This window comes from Aquarana catesbeiana, linkage group LG08 (genome assembly GCF_042186555.1).
Source record: "Aquarana catesbeiana isolate 2022-GZ linkage group LG08, ASM4218655v1, whole genome shotgun sequence".
NCBI lineage: Eukaryota > Metazoa > Chordata > Amphibia > Anura > Ranidae > Aquarana > Aquarana catesbeiana.
In genome coordinates, this window is record NC_133331.1 from 227766393 (window position 1) to 227786037 (window position 19645).

At 46.8% G+C, this 19645-nt stretch overlaps 1 protein-coding gene across 1 annotated transcript in view; it reads left to right on the forward strand.

The window, feature by feature from the left end:
* Nucleotides 1–868: 868 nt before the first annotated feature.
* The window catches only part of SYT15 (synaptotagmin 15), a 273758-nt gene continuing 254981 nt past the window's right edge, over nucleotides 869–19645 (forward strand). The window contains exon 1 of the mRNA XM_073595201.1: nucleotides 869–1097. Within this exon, the coding sequence (XP_073451302.1) occupies nucleotides 1091–1097 (7 nt within the window). The 5' untranslated portion in view covers nucleotides 869–1090. The remainder of the gene's footprint in view (nucleotides 1098–19645) is intronic.

A 19645-nucleotide genomic window follows, 5' to 3' on the forward strand; every position in this document is an offset into this window, starting at 1 on the left:
AGTGCTAAAAATAGCGCCTGCAAAGCACCCCGAAAGAGCTGCTCAATGCACTCCAGTGTGAAAGCCCTGAGGGCTTTCATACTGGAGCGGTGCGCTTGCAGGGCGGTTTTAAAAGTCCTGCAAGCCGCATCTTTGGAGCGCATTAGGAGCGGTGTATTTACCGCTCCTAAAGCACCCCTTCCCATTGAAAACAATGGGGCAGCGCTGCAAACCCGCCCGCAAAGTGCTGCTGCAGTAGCGCTTTGCGTGTGGTTTTAACCCTTTTTCGGCCGCTAGTGGGGGGGGGTTAAAACCGCCCCGCTAGCGCCGCTAAAACGACGGTAAAGCGGCGCTATATTTAGCGCCGCTGCACCACCGGCGCCCGCACGCCTCAGTTTGAAAGTAGCCTTAGGAACATTTTTTGGACTGTGCAATATATATTAATAAAACTTATAAATAACTTTTTTTTACCTTTGGACTCTCAAGTATATTTGGATTGTTTTTTTTTATTCACATGCAATTATCACATATGTGTTAGCGCCTTGCTTCTCATTGGCTTGTTAATGTAAATTGATGTAGAAGGATTCCGTTTTCATGATGGAACTGATGAAGCTGGTGTGGGAGTAGGACACCATGGTGGTCACAGCAGGTGTGCAGGCTCAGGAAAATACACACAGACATCAGATGCCGGTGTAACTATCCACCAGAATTGACCAAAAACAGAAATTGTTTTGGATGGAGCGACCCTTTAATTTGTTTTATGCAGCCAAAATTTAAATTCGTACATAATGAAGAAAAACAAATTCATTTAATGTCTTCTAGTATGTGTTTTATCTCCTCCCCTCTAGTCAGCTAGAACAGAAGCCGGGCGTTCAATGCCTGTACAGTGAAAGGGGAGGATTCAGGAGTCTGTGTGACAGACCTGGGAGCTGACAATGACAGCACTGTGTCTGCAGAGCTGACTCTTGACAAGACTGTGGATTAGAGATCTCTGCCTGAATAAAGTTAACAGATCCACATGGACTGAGAATTCAGGAGGACAAGGAGGAGGACAGCCCTCTATACAGACCCCCAACCAGCTTTTCTTCAATGTCCAGGAGGACAGGCGGCAATGTCTGGTAAGCTGGGACAGGTTTGCATGTTGTCACAGAGGGAGTTTACACTAGACCTTGGCTTGCACTTCTAGAAAGAACAGATCTATATACTCATGTATGAACATATTTTGAATTACAAAAGCTGATTTTCAGAATCTGGAGCAGAACAGAGCATGTTACCGGTCTAATTTCTTGTTAAATTTGGGAGTTAAAAGTGAATTGGTCACTATGGACAGCTGCTCTAGTTTTTTTATTTTGTAAATCGGTATTTCTGGGGAAAAAAACGCCTTCAGTTATTGAGATGGATGTTCGTATAACAGATTGTGTTGGACTAATTAGGTTTACCAGGATTCTGTGTTGGACAGAATTATTTCTGGCTGTGATTCCAGTCTGGGGTTAGCACGCCATCCTATAGGTTTTCATGTCTGCTTTCAAATGTTCCAACCTGTCAGATCTCTTCTGAGACAGATGCTGATCACATTAATTATGCCAAACAACAAATCATAGATTTTTGCTTTTGCTCAATAGTATTTTAAATAAAATGCTCAATTGGGAGCTGGGTCAAACTGAATTGAGAAGAATCAGAGTCACAAATGTTAGTGCCCCTTCAGGCTGGGTTCACACCTATGCCAATTTTCCCCGCATTCCAATTCGCATGGTAGGAGATTGTGACCGGCTCTCTATGGAGCTGGTTCACATTTCGTGCGAATTTGCACAGGGGTCCTGTGCGTCTTTTGGTCCATTTCAGGTCGGAATTTAGCCCAAAATTTGGGGCTGAAATGGGAACCTGAAACGGTGAACAGGGACACACCGAACCCCTGCTGTGAGACGCATGCAGGCAATAGTGTGAACCCAGCTTCACACTGATGCATTTTTGCTGTACTTTTAACTTGCTAAAACCGCAAAAAAATACACAAAAAAATGTTTCCCTTTAAATCTTATGGGACTCTTTACACCAATGTGCTGCAGGTGCAGTACATTTTGCATTTGCTTGCTACATCTTTGGTGCGCTTTTCAAGACCACACCAGAAAGCTTCCCATTGAAATAAATAGAAAAACGAGTCAAAAACAATGCACATCAAGTTGCGTTTTTGGTGTGTTTTTTAGTCACATGTCCATGTTTCACAGGTGCATGCTGGGAGTTAGGCAACCAGTAAATGCATGGTAAATGCATCAGAAATGTATATGCGTTTTTGATACATTTTTTCAAAGGAGCAATGTGAAAGCAGCCTAAGGCTCGGTCCACACTGCTGCGATGGCAAAGTCGTAAGTCAAATTTCTTTTGACTTGGATGCTATTTAGGAGCCTGTGCAAGGGCTGAAATCGCACCCAAAGTAGTGCAGGATCTTTTGTAAAGTCGGAGCAACTTGTGTAGTGTCAGTTAAGATGGCTCTCATATGGAAAGATTGAATATGAGATGTCTTGGGATGGCGTTCTCACAAGTCAGATCCCATGTCGCAGTAGTGTGAACTGAGCCTTAGGGCTGAACCACAGTGAAAGGAACAATCTTCCCTTACAGTGGGGCTGCCCTTGCAGTAAGGATTAAATGCTCATTTTTTTACTCACTGATCCTCCACTCCCGAAAGGCTCCTTCGTGACGTAAGGTGAGTCCCCACAGTCTCTTATCCACTATACAGGTCTTCTGACAGCCTCAAGTTCACTGCAGAGCCGTAGCCCTGCACTGGATGTGAGGATACTGAGAACAGTCCACAGTTAGGCACTTGTTTACACTTGCGGCAAGGACTTGTGCTCCTTTGAAAAGCGATCTGCATTCAGATCACCTTTCAGAAGCATTTCACAGACTGTTTTAACCCCCTAAATGCTGTACTACCACAGCGGGGCAGTTGCAGCACATCCACTTTTGCTTTGAATGGGTCGACAGGGGGTATAATGCCTGCCACAGCCACAGCCACAAAACATCATGGCATGTGTACGCCCCTGGCTGCTGATTTTGCATTTTAAGGAGAGGTGGTTGGGGGGGACAGTAAAAATGCAGCTCAGCTGCATGTTTTTACTGGCCCTCAATCATAGGTGTAAATGAGCCCTTAGACAAGTCCATGTAGTCTCCTCCCCCTATACCCTGGTGGTCGCAGGTCCCCTGGCAGCCTCAAGTCCAATGCAGAGCCCTTAGCCGTGCACTGGAAGTGAGGAAACTGGGGAACAGTCCATAGTTGGAGTGTAGGGTAGCACTGGCTGCTGCGGGAGTGGAGGATCAGGTAAGTAAGACCCTTTCACACTGAAGCGCTTTACAGGTGTTTTTGTGCTAAAAATAGCACCTGTAAAGTGCCTGTGAACTGCCTCTTCTGCAGCCCCAGTGTGAAAGCCCGAGTGCTTTCACACTGGGGTGGTGTGCTTGCAGGACAAGAAAAAAAGTCCTGCAAGCGGCATCTTTGGGGCGGTTGGGGAGCGCTGTATACACCGCTCCTCCACCGCCCCTGCCAATTGAATTGATCGGGCACAGCTTTCAAATCGTCGTAAAAGCGTTTTGAAAGCAGCGCTCAGCGGGCGCTTTTAACCCCTTTACCGCTGATGCCCGCACCGCCCCAATGTGAAAGGGGTCTAAAACGTCTTTTTCAGTCCCCTAGACCTCAACGAGCATTTAACCCTTGCAGTGCATGTAAATGTTATGTTGTTTTTTTGTTTTTTTTTTATGACGTAAATAAGGAAATAAATCTAAAGTTTCAGTGAAAAGTTTCATTTTGCACATGCTTCCATACTAGAGAGAACATTAAAATACCCGTGTCCGGACTTAGGAGTTTCCTTCTGTAATTGTTTGCATGTCAACAGCATTTGTCAGAGTTATCCACAGATGGGAACGGTGCTTGAACAACAGGTTTTCAACATTTCCCATATTATTCAAACAACCACAACCCTATAGTATTAAATACATGGAAGAGTTGGAGTATTTGTAAGAATTTGCTACAGAGACATGTTATTGTACATAGTAGTAAGTAGTAGACATTGGAATGCATTCTGTTGTCACAAAAATTCAACTAGAAGGAAGCAGCGCCCTGCCTTTTATGACATACCCTGGGAAAATAGCTGTGTATGTGACATGCAAATGGGGTATCTACTTGTTATTTCAGATTAACTGCAAGATGTTATACTAATTTTGGCTATATTCTACCCTGCTACCTGAAGAAGGTTGTAACGCTGAACTTAAGGCAAACAGCAAAATTCACAGATTACATACACACACACACACACACACACACACACACACACACACACACACATACATACATACATATATATATATATCAAAGATCTAAGACCAAAGATCTATGTACACAAAAGGCCTATTTATCTCAAATATTGTTCACAAATCTAAATCTGTGTTAGTGAGCACTTCTCCTTTGCCCAGATAATCCATCCACCTCACAGGTATCAAGATGCTGATTACTAGGGATGAGCCAAACAATCCCCCCCCCACCCGATGCGGTTCGCACCAGAACTTGCGAACAGGCAAAACATTTGTACAGACGAACACCGTTAAAGCCTATGGGACACTAACATGAAAAATCAAAAGTGCTCATTTTACAGGCTTATATGCAAGTTATTGCCATAAAAAGTGTATGGGTATAAAAAAAAAGTGTACCCAGGGGACATATATCAATGCAAAAAAAAAGTTTTAAAAACAGCCGTTTTTTCAGGAGCAGTGACTTTAATAATGCCTAAAGTGAAACAATAAAAATGAAATATTCCTTTAAATATCGTGCCTGGGGGGTGTCCTTAGTATGCCTGTAAAGTAGCGCATCTTTCCCGTGTTTAGAACAGTACAACAGCAAAATTTTCTAAAGGAAAAAATGTCATTTAAAACTCTTTGCGGCTCTAATGTATTGTCGGGTCCTGGCAATATAGATAAAAATCATTGAAAAAAACGGCATGGGTCACGGCCCCCCCCCAGACCATTACCTGGTCCTTTGGCTCTGGTAAGGATATTAGGGGGAACCCAGAGCCAAAATTTTAAAAAAATGACGTAGCCCCCCCAAATTTCTATACCAGACCCTTATCCGAGCACACAACCTGGCAGGCCGCAGGAAAAGGGGGGGGGAGAGAGCGCTCCCCCCTCCTGAACTGTACCAGGCCACAAGCCCTCAACATAAGGAGGATGCTTTGGGGCCCCCCCCCAAAACACCTTGTCCCCTTATTGATGGGGACAAGGGCCTCATCACCACAACCCTTGCCTGGTGGTTGTGGGGGTCTGCAGGCAGGAGGCTTATCGGAATCTGGAAGCCCCCTTTAACAAGGGGACCTCCAGGTCCCGGCCCCCCCCTATGTGAATGGGTATCAGGTATATTTTACCCTTCACAAGGGCGGGTCCAGGGTCTAGTTTCGGGAGGGGCACTGCCAGAAAATCTGTTTTTTTTGTGGGCAATCGGGGAAATGGCTGGTGTTGGCTTTTCAATCATCCCGGGAACCATGGTTGCTATGGTGTCAGGGTGATTGAAGCACATTATTTCTATAATTACATTGTAATATAAAATGAAATAGTTGAACTCACCATAATGCAGAATCAGTGGTAGCCCTGAGTGTGTCACTTGCCACGTCACCTGGCACACGTTGCGGATTGTCACTTGCCACGTCTCCTGCCACACGTTGCGGATTGTCACTTGCCACACGTTGCGGATTGTCACTTGCCACTACACCTGCCACACATTGCGAATTGTCACTTGCCACACGTTGCAGATTGTCACTTGCCACACATTGTGAGTTGTCACTTGCCACGTTATCTGCCACACATTGCGGATTGTCACTTGCCACATCTCCTGCCACACCTTGTGGATTGTTACTTGCCACGTCACCTGCCACACCTTGGGGATTGTCACTTGCCTGCCACCAGATGCAGATTGTCACTTGCCACGTCACCTACCACACCTTGCGGATTGCCACTTGCCACATCACCTGCCACACGTTGCAGATTGTCACTTGCCACATCGCCTGCCACACCTTGTGGATTGTCACTTGCCACGTCACATGCCACACCTTGGGGATTGTCACTTGCCTGCCACCAGATGCAGATTGTCACTTGCCACGTCATCTGCCACACCTTGCGGATTGCCACTTGCCACATCACCTGCCACACCTTGTGGATTGTCACTTGCCTGCTAAAGTGGTGTTTTGGTTGTCTTTTGCTCTGTCCCAGACTCCCAGAGTCAGGCAGCAGAGAGATAATGTAATCTCTCTGCTGCCTGCCCAGTGAGGGCGGAAGTTACTGCAGGGATTCAGGGCTGGCGGTGAGAGATGATCTCATCTCTCTGCTCCCCCGCCCCTTGCTAACTGATTGGCCAGCTGCCACACGGAGCCTGCTCTCTCACTCTCACTTGCCAACACACTGAGCCACCTGGCAGCCCGGCCCGCCCACAAACCACGCCGCCCACAAACCATGCCACCTGGTCCGCCCGCCATCGGAGCCGCCCACTATCTCACCCGCCCACTGAGCTGCCCGCTATCTCACCCGCCCGCAGGGCCACCCGCTATCTCACCCGCCTGCAGGGCCACCCGCTATCTCACCCGCCCGGCCGGCAACAAATTTCTCGGGGGTGGCAATTGCCCCATTGCCCCCCCCCCGGATCCACCTCTGCGGTGTCTATTCATCTTCGATCACAGCGCAGATGACCCGAGAAAAGGAAAAAGAAACAGAAGAAACTCGTCCTCCATGGGAGGCTCCCACTGACTGCAGGCTTTTTGCAATGACAGCTGTTATATAGCTGAGGGCGGGGACACCTGGTGAGGTAAACGGGTGACCCTGTCCCCTCTGCTGTTACGTGACATCACATGATACCCAATACCCATTCACATGGGGGGCAGGATCTGGGGGTTAAAGGGGGCTTCCAGATTCCGTCTAAGCCCCCCGCCCGCAGACCCCCACAACCACCGGGCAAGGGTTGTGGGGATGAGGCCCTTGTCCCCATCAACAAAGTGTTTTGGGGGACCCCAAAACATCCTCCCAATGTTGAGGTCATGTGGCCTGGTATGGTTCAGGAGGGGGGGGGGAGCTCTCTCATCCCCCCCTTTTCCTGTGGCCTACCAGGTTGCGTGCTCGGATAATGGTCTGGTATGGATTTTGGGGGGAACCCTACGCCATTTTTTTTAATTTTGACGCAGGGTTCCCCTTAAAGGGGTTGTAAAGTTGTTTTTTTTTTTTTTTTAAAATAACAAACATGTTATACTTACCTTCACTGTGCAGCTCGTTCTGCACAGAGTGGCCCCGAACCTGGTCTTCTGGGGTCCCTCGGCGGCTGTTTCAGCTCCTCCCCGCAAGCATTTACCACCTTCATGCGAGCTCCCTCGCATGGTGGTGAGTGCTTGCGGGCGCGCTCCCGTGATACAGCCGGCGGCTATAGCCGCTCGCTGTATCACTCGGCCCCGCCCCCCGGCGCGCCGCGTCATCGGATGTGATTGACAGCAGCGCGAGCCAATGGCTGCGCTGCTTTCAATCCATCCACTGCAGCCAATCAGCGACCAGGCTGAGCTGCAATGAAGCTGACGAGGACGAGGAGCGAAGATTCGAGGCGTCAGGTAAGTAAAACGGGGGGCCTGGGGGCGGCGGTACTGTCAAAAGTTTTTTCACCTTAATGCATAGAATGCATTGAGGTGAAAAAATTTTTACCTTTACAACTCCTTTAATAGCCATACCAGACCTGAAGGGCCTGGTATGGATTTTGGGGGGGCCCCACACAATTTTTTTTACATTTTGGTGCGGGGACCCCATGCCGTTTTTTTCAATGATTTGTATCTATATTGCTAGGATCTGGCAATACATTATAGCCGCAAACAGTTTTAAATGACTTGTTTTCCTTTAAAAATGTAATTTTGCTGCTCTAATTCAAAAAACTATGTACGGCTGCCGTGTAAGCAGCCTTACATAGTGCGAGGTGTGGACTCAGCCCCCTGAGCCATGATTGGCCAAAGGCACCCTGCCTTTGGCCAATCATGGCTCTCACAGCAGAGCGCGCTGTGATTGGCCAAAGCATGCAGGTCAGGTGCATGCTTTGGCCAATCAGCAACCGTCAATGCACTGCGATCTCGCAGTGCATTGACGGTCTCGCCGTTCATTACGGTGTGTTCCACAGGCGCTCCAATTTCCCGCGAATTGAATGTTTATTTCTCTACCATAAGCCGTCTCCAAAGGCATTTCAGAGAATTTGGCAGTACATCCAACCAGCCTCACAACTGCAGACCACGTGTAACCACACCATCCCAGGACCTCCACATCCAGCATCTTCATCTCCAAGATTGTCTGAGACCAGCCACCCGACAGCTGCTGCATAACCAAAGAATTTCTGCACAAACTGTCAAAAACCATCTCAGGGAAGCTCATCTGCATGCTCGTTGTCCTCATTGGGTCTCGACCTGACTGCAGTTTGTCGTCGTAACAGACTTGAGTGGGCAAATGCTCAGGACCGATGGTGTTCTCTTCACAGGGCAGATGGCAGACAGCATGTATGGCATTATATGGGTGAGCGGTTTGCTGATGTCAACGCTGTAGATCGAGTGGCCCATGGTGGCGGTGGGGTTATGGTATGGGCAGGTGTATGCTATGGACATCGAACACAGGTGCATTTTATTGATGGCATTTTGAATGCACAGAGATACCGTGATGAGATCCTGAGGCCCATTGTTGTGCCATTCATCCACGACCATCACCTCATGTTGCAGTTTGATAATGCACAGCCCCATGTTGCAAGGATCTTTACACAATTTCTGGAAGCTGAAAACATCCCAATTCTTGCGAGGCCAGCATACTCACCAGACATGTCACCCATTGAGCATGTTTGGGATGCTCTGGATTGGCGTATACGACAACGTGTTCTAGTTCATGGATATTAATCCAGAAATTTCGCACAGTCATTGAAGAGGAATGGACCAGCATTCCACAGACCATAATCAACAACCTGATCAGATCTATGAAAAGGAGATGTGCTGTACTGCGTGAGGCAAATGGTGGTCACACCAGATACTGACTGGTTTTCGGACCCCCCCCCCCGACTCCCCAATACAGTAAAACTGCACATTTTAGAGTGACCTTTTATTGTGGCCAGCCTAAGGCACACCTGTGCAATAATCATGCTGTCTAATCAGCATCTTGATATGCCACACCTGAGAGGTGGATGGATTATCTCGGCAAAGCAGAAGTGCTCACTAACACAGATTTGGCTGGGTTCACACTGGTGCGACACGACAGCCGTCCTACTTTGGATCCGACTTTGCCCTGCGACATAAAGCCGGCATGTGTCCGATTTTCAATGAACGGGGATCCGACTTGGATCCCCGCCAATGCCCGGCATTGTTTGGTATTAGGGGGAACTCCGCGCCAAATTTTAAATAAAAAACCGGCATGGGTTCCCCCTCCAAGAGCATACCAGGCCCTTGGGTCTGGTATGGACCTTGAGGGGAACCCCCTACGCCGAAAAAACGGCGTGGGGGGTCGCCCCCAATCCATACCAGACCCTTATCCGAGCACGCAGCCCGGCCGGACAGGAATGGGGGTGGGGACGAGTGAGCGCCCCCCCCCTCCTGAACCGTACCAGGCCGCATGCCCTCAACATGGGGGGTGGTGCCTTGGGGGAGGGGGCGCGCTGCGGCCCCCCCACCCCAAAGCACCTTGTCCCCATGTTGATGAGGACAAGGGCCTCTTCCCGACAACCCTGGCCGTTGGTTGTCGGGGTCTGCGGGCGGGGGCTTATCGGAATCCGGGAGCCCCCTTTAATAAGGGGGCCCCCAGATCCCGTCCCCCCACCCTATGTGAATGAGTATGGGGTACATCGTACCCCTACCCATTCACCTAGGGAAAAAGTGTCAATTAAAAAAAAACACTACACAGATTTTTAAAGTAATTTATTAGACAGCTCCGGGGGTCTTCTTCCGACTTCGGGGGTCTCTCCGGTTCTTCTCCGCGCTCTCCGGGTCTTCTGCCGGGCTCCTCCGCTATTTTCTGCTCTTTTGCTATAGCGGAGGAGCCCGGTCTGCTGCCTTCTTCTCTTCGGGGGTCTCTCCGGTTCTTCTCCGCGCTCTCCGGACCTTCTGCCGGGCTCCTCCGCTCTCTTCTGCTCTTTTGCCGCTCTTTTGCTATAGCGAAGGAGCCCGGTCTTCAATCTTCTGCCTTCTGCCTTCTGCTCTCTTCTCCTGATGTTGACACGACGCTCTCTGGGGCTGGAATGCACTCTGAGCGCTCCGCTCTGACTTATATAGGTGGTGACCACGCCCCCTTATGCCGTCACAGTCCCTGGGCATGCTGGGACTGTGACGGCATAAGGGGGCGTGGTCATCGGGTGATGACCACGCCCCCTAAAACGTCACAGTCCCAGCATGCCCAGGGACTGTGACGGCATAAGGGGGCGTTTTTTCGGCGTAGGGGGTTCCCCTCAAGGTCCATACCAGACCCAAGGGCCTGGTATGCTCTTGGAGGGGGAACCCATGCCGGTTTTTTATTTAAAATTTGGCGGGAGTTCTCCCTCAAGAACATCTGAGCACAAGTCGCGTGCCGAAGTCGAATCATGCAAGACGGCAATCCGACTTTGATCCGACTTCAATGATAGTCAATAGGCTGAAGTAGGATCAAAGTCGGACCAAAGTAGTACAGGAAGCATTTCTAAAGTCGGAACGACTTGTGTCGGACCAGTTAGGACGGCTCCCATAGGGAAACATTAAATTTCACACGTCATGCGACATGAGCTCCCAATGTCGGAGCGTTTGTCGGACCAGTGTGAACCCAGCCTTAAACAGATTGTGAACAATATTTGAGAGAAATAGGCCTTTTGTGTACATAGAAAAAGTTGTAGATCTTTGAGTTCAGCTCATGATAAATAGGGGCAAACACAAAAGTGTTGTGTTTATAATTTTGCTGTTTTACCTGCCACAGGATTTATATTTCTGTCTTGAGATTTATACAGCTCTTCTACATATCACAGTCCCGTCTAGCAGGGGAGGAGACCTGTTTTTTTTGCTGTAACTGCTTAAAAAGCGTTAGCTGGTGTTTTGCTTTTATTTGTTAGTCAAGTCCATTTAAATTTATGTTAGTCTAACATTTTCCTCCAGACTGACAGTACTGCTTTATAATTTGTTATGTCTTTGCTGCCCAAATAGAGCCACACTAAGACAGAAGTGTGTTACTGGCCAGATCACCAGGTGAAAAAGCCTGAAAAAGAAAACTAATGCATGCACCACATCTAAGGCTTAGCAAGCTGCAATATATTAAATTTTTGTTTGCACTTGTAAATACGTTTACCAAGTGTTTGATTAGACAATGAAAGAAGAAGCAGCAGACTGATCTCTGTCACTGTGCTCTCTGCTCCATACTTATTGTTAGCACTGCAGTACACCTGACTGGCTCCTTGTGCTGCTTCTCCCTCTCCAAGTCTGGTCTCTGCTGTACAGGGATTACAAGAGTCTGATGCAAAGGCTGATTCAGGCACTTACAGTGTTTGCATTTAAAACTATATATTTAAAAATATAATAATGAATATAGAGATCTTATTCATTTGTGTCTTCTAAAGCTGCCAAGAGCCCAATTTCTGCAAAAGATTTTTGATAAAGTATTAGATTCTCTGACAGTTCTCCTTCTCTCTATATGTCCCTATTGGGGGAGATTTCCCCTCACTTCTTGTCCCTTTCCAGTTGTCAATTTCTTTTAGTAGTGTAGCACTACCCCTGCAGGAGCCATTGGTTGATATGGGTCCTCTGTTTCTGGCCTCGACCTTCTCAAAAACCTAAGCTCCTCTGACGCACCAGGCTGAGTGCAGAAACACGCAATATCACAGAAAATCACTGACTGCGACACTAATTACCCAGCAATAAGGCTAATTTAAAGGGATTGTAAACCCTTGTTTTTTGTTTTTTTTTTAAATAACAAACATGTCACACTTACCTCCACTGTGCAGTTTGTTTTGCACAGAGTGGCCCTGGTCCTCCTCTTTTGGGGTCCCACGGCGGTGCTGGTGGCTCCTCCCCGCATCGAGTGTCCACGTTGGAGAAGCCCTCTCCTTGGTGGAAACCCATTGGGGCACGCTCCGGAGTCACGCATCTGTGTCCATTCACACAGAATACAGGACTCAGTCCTGCCCCCCCGGCACTGCATCATTGGATTTGATTGACAGCAGCGGGAGCCAATGGCTGCGCTGCTATCAATCTATCCAACCGGGACACGAGACACCAGCTACAGATGGTGTGCTCATTTTTCGGACAGAGGATGACAGCATCCAGGTAAGTAAAACGGGGGAGCTGAGGGGCTGCAGCACTAAAAAAGTTTTTTCACTTTAATGTATAGAGTGCATTAGGGCCAGTTCACACCACATGCAGTCCGGTGCGTTTTTTTTCTGCATCAAAAACACATGGAAAGTAGTTTATATGGTTTCCAATGGCATAGTTTACACCAGTGCTTGCGGTTCCAGTGCGTTCTTGAAAAAAAGTAGAACATGTTGCATTTTTTCTGCACTGGACTGTACTGAAACACCGTAAAACACATCAAATACGCACTGGAACGCACCTAAATGCACCAAAAACGCACTGCAACACACTTGTCCTTATTTAAAAAAGAGGGGGGAAAAAAGCATTGGACTGCATCAAAAACGCACCAAAAATGCAACAAAAACACACTGGAACACATCAAAAACACACATGCAGAAAAGCACCTGGAACGCATCCAAACTGCGTTTCTATGGTGTGAACTGGTCCTTAAGGTGAAAAACCATGAGGGTTTACAACCCCTTTGAGAAAGGGGACAGGACATAAGATGACATTGATCCAGATCAGCGTAAGCATTAACAACACCACCTGAAGTGCAGCTGTGAGTAGTAGATGACTTGCACTAAAAACCAAGAGATATACTGTCAGAATGCACTAATTGCAGCTACGCTAGACCTAAAACCATCTGGTAAGCACTATTAAGGTTTAAGGTATGTGAAATAGGCAAAAGGCACGAGATGGGATTATTGAAACTGGTTATATTACAGGGGAAGTCTTTAAGATGTTTATTCTGCCAGCTATAGTTGGGGCCCTTTAAGAAACATTGGTGCACTTATCAACAGTCCTTGTGAACATGCATGCATTTAAAGTATGCTATAAGGGTGGTCCAGTCTTTGCATGGGTGCATGTAGATGTCAGACATAGATGACCTGGGTGTACTTGACATTTTGGGTCGATAGCCCTCTTACCAGTCCCCAGGATACAGCTGTGGCATCCACAGCGGAAGAGGCCCCCTCAGTCTCTCCAAAGCCTCTGGTGTACAGCAGTGAGGTGGACGTATGTTCAGATCCCCTTGTGGCAATGGCATGTATGCTGCAGGTCCAGCAGATGTGGTGACGTGGCAAGCATCCTCAACACACTGTCCCCAAAGTTGAGTCTCCCCGGCCAGCACTCTAGTAAGCCAGTAGCAAATTTGGCAGAGTTCCTCTTTCCTCTGCTGCTCCGCAAAGCCATCCCCCACATTGTGAGCTAGGAGGGGTCAAGCGGGGTCTATAGCCAGTGCACTAGGCTACAGTATATTTTAGATTTGATTAAAAATAAAATCCTCCAAGATGTAGAGCTCAACCAGATAGTCGGAAATAATTGGTGTGGCATCTGTGGGTAAGAAGAGCTATTATCTCTGTTTAAACTCCAAGCTCACAGACATTTCCTGCCTTTAAAAGCTGTCAAACCACCAAAAGCCATCTCTATGATGAATTCAAGTTCCTGCATAATACATTGGTGAATGACAGATTCAATGCTTTATAAATATGCCCCAAGCATTCACTGCAGGTGTTTGTGTTTAAATTACAGTGATTGATTCACTACCCATAAGGCCCCTCTCACACATACGGATCATTTGTCCATCTGTTGACTAGACATGGGCTAAACACTGTTCTAACCCGAACAGCGAACCCCGTTGAAGTCTATGGGAGGCGAAAAGGAAAAATCATAAGTGCCCATTTTGAAGGCTTATATGCAAGTAATTGGCAATAAAAGGGGTATGGGGGTCCGGGTACTGCTCTGAGGGACATGTATAAATGCAATTTAAAAAAAAAACAATAATTTTTTCAGGAGTAGTGATTTTAATTATATTTAATGTGCAACAATAAAAATCAAAAATTCCTTTAAACATAGTGCCTGGGGGTCCCTTAGTCTGCCTGTAAAGTGGTGCATCTATAGCATATATATATATATATATATATATATATATATATATATATATATATATAGCATGCTGCAGCAAAAGTTAGATTTCCAAAGAAAAAACCCTCAAATCTTTTTAAAATGATTCGCGGTTGCAATTTCTGGTACCCAGCTATTGAAAGAATAAATTAAAAAATGGTGAGAGGTCCCCTCCACGCCAAGATTAAAAAATACCCCAAAATCCATACCAGACCCTTATCCGCGCATGCAGCCTAGCAGGTCAGGAAGGGGGGGGATGGGCAGCGAGCACCCTGAACCATACCAGGCCACATGCCCTCAACATTGGGGAGGTGGGTGCTTTGGGGCGGGGGGCAAGGGCCTCATCCCTACAACTATGGCTGTAGTGGCTGTGGAGGGTCTACGGGCTGGGGGCTTATCGGAATGCCCCAGAACCCACCCTCCATATGTGAGTATTGGGTATATATAGTACTCCTACCCATTCACCTAAAAAGTGTACAAAAAATAAATAAAAACAGGAGACAAGTTTTTGACAAATTCTTTATTAAAAAATAAAAAAGTAGTGTCCCTTGATGTAAATCCATCCATCATCAGTCACACTGCCCGCCGGACTCCAGAAAAAAAAACAAAAAAACAATGCTCTGCCTTTTGGGACGGCTGGCCGCCAAATTTTTATTCTTCTTGTACACTTTTTGGGTGAATGGGTAGGGGTATATACCCAATACGTATTCACATGGGGGGGGGGGGTGGCCACAAACCGGCCACGGTTGTGGGGATGAGGCCTCTGTCCCCATCCACAAGTTTGTTGAGGGCATGTGGTTTAGAAGGGGGGGTGCTCGCTCTGCACTTTTTTTTTTATTTAACTGTCATCGGGGTAACCCATTGACAGCTGATGACTCATCAGTTGTTAATGGCGGGGCGCAGCAGGGGGACATCACAGGATCCTGGTGACAAGGTAAGCTACCTGGACAAGTATTCTGCAATGCAATCCCAAGTATGGCTCAGGGTTACCCCAATGGTACTGAAATTTAACCCAGAGCCACACTCGGGATTACCGCCAGGAGGGTTATTAAATAAAAATGTAAGAAACAAAATGTCTGGTGAAAGTCACATTCACTGGTTTATGAATATATCCTATGTGTGTAACTACAAGTCCATACTTCAACAAGCAGAATAGTCAGATGTTTGTGCCAGTTCTTAGGTACGAGAAAGGCAAAATGTATTATGATAAAATCATTATAATCATTATCCAGGAAAAAAAAAAAAAAACAGTTCCTCAACCACCAATGTTTTCCTCATATCGGAAAAAAAAATCCTTCTACAGCCAGTCACAGGCAATCAGATTAATTGCCTGGATGAGTTATGGATAGTTGACATCTGTCAGAATATGTATTTGCAATCTCTACAACAGAAACAAGATGAGTTATTAATATAGTAAAGTAGTACTACTGTACAGTAACCAATGGCTGCTAATCACTGGTCTATAGGTATCATGATGTAATAACCAAGTAAAGAAAAAAAGTATACCTAAGTGTATGTAAACTCTAACATAAAATTATTTGATATGCTCCTGTTTGGCCTTTTAAATACCAGTTTATCCAGAAATCTTGTGAACTGATAACTTTCTGTACTCTCTGGACTGTTATCAGTTAGCATTGTTTCCCTGCTATTTCCACAGACTACAGAACACCTCTCCTGTTATCGAGAAGAGAGAGAAGTGTTTATGTCACTCTTACACAGTGGGGTTCATTTACTAAAACTGAAGTGTGCAAAATATGGGTCAGCTCTGCACAGAAAATAATCAGCTTCCAGGTTTTATTATCAAAGCCTGATTGAACAAGCTGTAGTGGCTGATTGGCTACCATGCACAGCTGCACCAGATTTTGCACTCTCCCAGTGTTGCCAACCTACCAAATTCAAATTTACTGACACGACACCCAAAATTTAGTGGCACAGCCAAGTTTTTATTGGCATTTCCAAAAGTTACAAAAATATAGTTTTAAATGTAAATTTCAGTATTTAGGCTAAAAAAAGTACAATATGCAATTAGCAATGTGATTAAGGGCCAGTTCACACCACATGCAGTCCAGTGTGTTTTTTTCTGCATCAAATACGCGTAGAAAACGGAAAATTTATATCAAATACTTAACGTAATTTTCCTTTCCTGATGGACTCCATGGCAGCCTACGTATGGGTTAATCCCGCCTCTCATACCTCATAGGACCCCACTCCCATAAATCTTTGCTTCTAGTCAGAGACCGCGTTCCGTAACTTAGCCTATTCAAGCAAATGGGAGGGAACTCCTGCTGCCATGGAGTCCATCAGGAAAGGAAAATTACGGTAAGTATTTGATATAAATTTTCCGTTTTCCTGACAGTCTCCATGGCAGCCTACGTATGGGAAATAACTAGCCATACACACCCGGGTGGGCAATAGCTGGTTTAAAGAAAAAATGGTTTAATTGGCAACGTCAACAGATAAGACATGCAAACCAAAATTAACTGAAGACAAAGAAGCCGGTTCTACGCAATAGTGCGTCATAAATGTATTGATCGACGACCGTGAGGCTGCCTTACAGATCACTTCTGGGGATACATGACAGGAAGCTGCCCATGATGTAGAAATGCTCCTGGTAGAATGAGCGGTCACTGCCTCCGGAGGAGCCAAACCCTTAGCCTTATAAGCCCCTTGGATGGCTTGGACAATCCAAGCTGCGATGGTTCTGGAAGAAGCACGCAATCCTTTGTTTTTCCCGTGGAAATAAATGAACAGATGATCGGACTTCCGAAAAGAAGCTGTGGCTTCTAAATATTGCTTTAACACTTCTCCAATATCTAAAGGATGAATATTAGAGTCTTCAGTTGTCTGGAAAGTTGGAAGAACAATCTCTTGATTCTTGTGAAATACAGATGTTACCTTAGGATTTGATCCTAGCATAGTAATCAAGACTACTCGATCAGTAAAGAAAGTAAGGAATGGCTCCTTGAATCCTAGAGAACTGATCGCGGAGACCCTCTTAGCCGATGTTATGGCTACTAGGAAGACAGCTTTGAGAGAAAGATCTTTAATAGCTGATTGATCCATATGTTGAATTTCTTTTCCTGAGAAGAAATCCAGGACAAAAGGAAGGTCCCACTTGGAAAATCTTGGTTTTCTTTGAGGTCTGAGCCTTATTGCTCCTCTGAAGAACTGTCTGGTAAGAGGGTGTCTGGCCCAGGATACCCCTGTGAAGGCAGAGATTGCGGAAACCTGAACCCGTAAAGAACTTACTGATAAAGACAGATCCAGGCCTGTTTGCAAAAAGCCCAGAATATCTTGTATCTTTGGATCATTACAGGAACCGTCAGTGGTGCTAACATAGTCTGCAAACTTCGACTAGATTCTTTGATAAACTTTGTTGGTACCTGGTCTTCTGGCATTCAGTAAAGTAGCAATAGCCGTACTTGGACATCCTAGCGCTTCCAGCCTTCTCCTCTCAAGAACCAAGCCATCAGATGGAGATGGGATGGGCATGAGTGAAGAGATGTTCCTTGCAACAGGAGATCTGGTCTGGAAGGGAGAGGAACTGGATCCCGGTAACTGAGCTGCATCAGGAGGGGAAACCATGGCCTGTTGGGCCAATAGGGAACAACTGCCACTACTTCGGCTTCTTCCCACCTGAGCCTCGACAGAAATCGGATAATGACCGGAACTGGGGGGAAGGCATAAGCCCTGTGAAATCTCTACTGGTCCGTCAGGGCATCCACTCCGAAGGCCTGGGGACAACGACATCTCATGTAGTATCTTTTCAGTTTGAAATTGCAAGGGGAGGCAAACAGGTCTACCTCCGGCAAGATTCCCAGAGACAGAATCCGGTTGAATACCTTGGTGTGGAGAGACCATTTGTTGTTGTCCAGGGCAAATCTTGAGAGAAAGTCTACTTGGACATTTTGAATTCCGGGAAGGTAAACCGCTGTCAGATTTGTCAAGTTCGTCTGGGCCCAAGACATGATCGGGCTTACCTCCTTCAGTAAGGAGAGACTGCGGGTGCCCCCTGTCTCTTGATATAAGATACTGCTGTCGTATTGTCCAGCCTAAGGAGAACTGAGGCTCCTGCTGTCAAGTGGAGAAAAGCTTGTAGAGCAAGGAAGGCAGCTAGGAGCTCCAGAACATTCGAGACTACACCTCGGGATGGGAAATCCCATTTGCCTTGGGCTACCTCCGTCAGACAGAGAGCTCCCCAACCTCTGTTGCTGGCATCCGTTGTCACCGTAATCCAGGAGACAGGTGCTATGGAATGGCAATTGAGGAGATTTTTCCGCTGCAGCCACCAGGGGAGGCTTTCCCGCATAGAAGGGGGTATCCTGACAAGATGGTCTTGAAACCCCGGGTCCCACTGTTGGAGAAAACCCTTCTGGAAAGGCCGCATCTTCCATTGTGCCCATTTCACCATGGGGGCTGTGGACACCATGGTACCGATTATCTTGAGGCACTGTGAGGCTCTGAGGAGAGATGATGACATTGCCAGGTGAATTCTGTCCCGGATCACCGGAATTTTCTCTAGGGGCAAGGAGATGGTGCTCTTCACCGTGTTGAATTGGGCTCAGATGATTATTAGAGACTGTGTCGGCTCTAGATGGCTTTTTTCCCTGTTCAACAGCCAACCGAATTCCGTCAGAGTAGAGATGACCTGATCTTGATGTATCAACAGTTGCTCCCTGTCTTGGGAGAGTAAAAGAAGATCGTCCAGATAGTGGTGTAACTGGATACCTCTGACCCTGATTAGTGCTACAACAGCCAGTAAGAGCTTCGAAAATACCCGTGGCGATGTTGTAAGCCCGAACGGGAGACATGTAAATTGAAGATGTATTTGGTCCACTGCGAAACGAAGATATTTCTGAAATTGCTTCGCAATCGGGACATGAAAGTAGGCATCTTTCAGGTCTATGGAGACAAGCCAGTTGCCTGGTTGCATTGTCTGACGAATTGTTAGCAGTGTTTCCATCTTGAGCTTTTCCTTCTTGATGAAGGAGTTCAGGTGTGTCAAATCGATGACTGGCCTCCAGGAGCCATTTTTTTGAGGACCATGAAAAGGGGGGAGTAAACCCCTTGAAATCTTTCCTCGGTTGGAACCAGAATGGTGGCGCCTTGAGCCACCAGGGAGTCTGTATAAAACAGAAGGACTTGTTTCTTTTCTTCTAAATGTGGAAGAACCGTAGGAACAAACTGGTGTATGGGTGGACTGTTGAATACCCAAGTATGACCTGAGGAGACCGTTTTGACGGTCCAGTAGTCTTGAATAGAGGCTGCCCAGATGTGCTGAAAAAAGGAGTAAACGGTCCCCGACTTGCTCCGTCTGGACAGGATCCATATCAAAAGGACTTGGAAGCATCCCGTCCCCCAGATGGGGCTGTCTTTGAGGATTTTTGGCCGGAAGGTTGACCTCTCTTCCAGTTTTTTCTAAACTCACGGCCAGGCCTGTA